Here is a 1,852-nt window from a genome sequence, read left to right as displayed (position 1 = left end):
TATATATATATATATATATATATATATATATATATATATATATATATATACCTAGTGATTAAAAAGTATATAATTTAGCAGGTATATATATATATATTTTAAAAATTTCATTTCTCTAGAGATAAATGATTAAGCAAAATTCATATAGGAAGTGCAACATATTCTGAATTGATACATATGTAATAAATTTTTAGGTATATGTTTCTTCTGGGACATTTATTACCATGGAGATATGATACTTTTAAGGTGAGCTTGAGACGAATGTACAAAACACAAGCGAGTAATAGAACCAAGGAATATGAAGGCCGCAAGTTAGTTGGGTAATAATAAAGACTTTTAAAAAGAGATCACAATAGATTTTTAATCTATACTATTTGTTTATTTCAATATGTATCATTTATTTATATATATTATAAATTTTATAATAATTATTATGTAAGGATACATATAGGTAATTGCTAAGTAAATATTAGGCATTTACATTAATAAGCACGTTGTTAAATTGTAATATAATTTTTGCTGTACAGGTTTTCTGCAAAGAAAATGTTTTATGTGATTTCTGATGTAAAAAATTATAAAGAATTTTTGCCATTTTGTAAGAAATCTGACATTACGTTGAAAAGTAAAGACTTTCTGAGGGCTAACTTAGTAATAGGATTTCCACCTATAAACGAAAGTTACACTTCCAAGGTGACGATGGTATATCCAAGATTAATCAAAGCAGAATGTAAAGATGGCAGATTATTTGATCACTTGGAGACATTGTGGATTTTCAGATCTGGATTAAAGAACAATCCTGAAACATGTGTGATCGACTTTTCCTTGTCTTTCGAGTTTAAATCCGTCATTTATTCTCATTTGTCAAATTTATTTTTTAATGAAATTGTAAGACAAATGGAAAATGCCTTTCTTGAGGAAGCTAAAAGAAGATACGGTCAACCATGTTTAAAAGCTACAAAACTGCAAAGGTGACTGGACATAATAATTAGAATATAAATAGTATTTGTTTTCATGAATTAATAAATTTACTTATGCCTGCTACAAAATATTGTCAGCCTTCATCTTGCTATAATTTAAATTTACCATATTTTGACTTAAAATTTTGAAAGAAGTTTTTACTATTAAGTTTTATTATTGTTGTATATTGTTAGTTTTTTAATGTGTAAATTTGTCAACAAAAAATATACATTGTGCTCTTTAGAATCAATATGTAGATAGTAAAAAAAAGGTCACAAGTTCTGCAATGAATTTTAGAACAAACCACTAGTTTCCGAGATGTGAGGATCCCTGCTCACACACCAGATAAAGCTGCGCAATACGTTTCGTGCCGATTTCGGCTGTCACGAGTGACAGTTCATCAGCATGTTATGTCAAGAGGTTAATTTACGTAAAAGGTTAATTACGTTAAGAGGTTAATTTACGGTATTGCATATTATATTGTTTAATGTTGTGCTGTGATATTTTCAGAGAAGAGATAAGGATAACACATCAGATAAGTATCATTGAATATATAAAAATATATCTAAAGAATGAAGAATTCGAATGCTTTGTGTCGTTCTTAATCTTTGCAGTTATAGATCTAATAGTTATGAAAGAGAAAAAGAGGACAGAGAACGAGATTAGGAAATAGAGCGCAGACAGATGGAGAAGAAGAGGAGACCGAGGTAGACATAAAGAATGTATGAATGAGTAAGTCATGCAATTGCGCACAGTAAATTTCACGCGAGACATGAAAGATTATCTCGAATATTTCAAATCGTTCATATATGCTACCAAGGTGGTAGACACGTCGATCATTTCACGAAGTTAATAGTCAAGCAGTTGATCGAGATGTTGAAGAAGAACAAAACTG

General features: G+C 29.1%; 1 protein-coding gene across 2 annotated transcripts in view; it reads left to right on the top strand.

Annotated features, from left to right (window-relative positions):
* LOC116844130 (coenzyme Q-binding protein COQ10, mitochondrial) overlaps positions 1–1,406 on the top strand; it is a 2,372-nt gene extending 966 nt beyond the window's left edge. For both annotated transcript variants that reach the window (XM_032815293.1, XM_032815292.1), the window contains exons 2-4: positions 195–320; positions 528–968; positions 1,255–1,406. In XM_032815293.1, the coding sequence (XP_032671184.1) occupies positions 195–320; positions 528–968; positions 1,255–1,267 (580 nt within the window). In that variant the 3' untranslated portion in view covers positions 1,268–1,406. The remainder of the gene's footprint in view (positions 1–194; positions 321–527; positions 969–1,254) is intronic.
* Positions 1,407–1,852: the final 446 nt, after the last annotated feature.

Source organism: Odontomachus brunneus, unplaced genomic scaffold, assembly GCF_010583005.1.
Source record: "Odontomachus brunneus isolate Ranch 3 - 2012 unplaced genomic scaffold, Obru_v1 Obru_scaffold_039, whole genome shotgun sequence".
Lineage (NCBI taxonomy): Eukaryota > Metazoa > Arthropoda > Insecta > Hymenoptera > Formicidae > Odontomachus > Odontomachus brunneus.
Note: the sequence above shows the minus strand (reverse complement) of the source record. Positions and strands in the feature narration are given on the sequence as shown.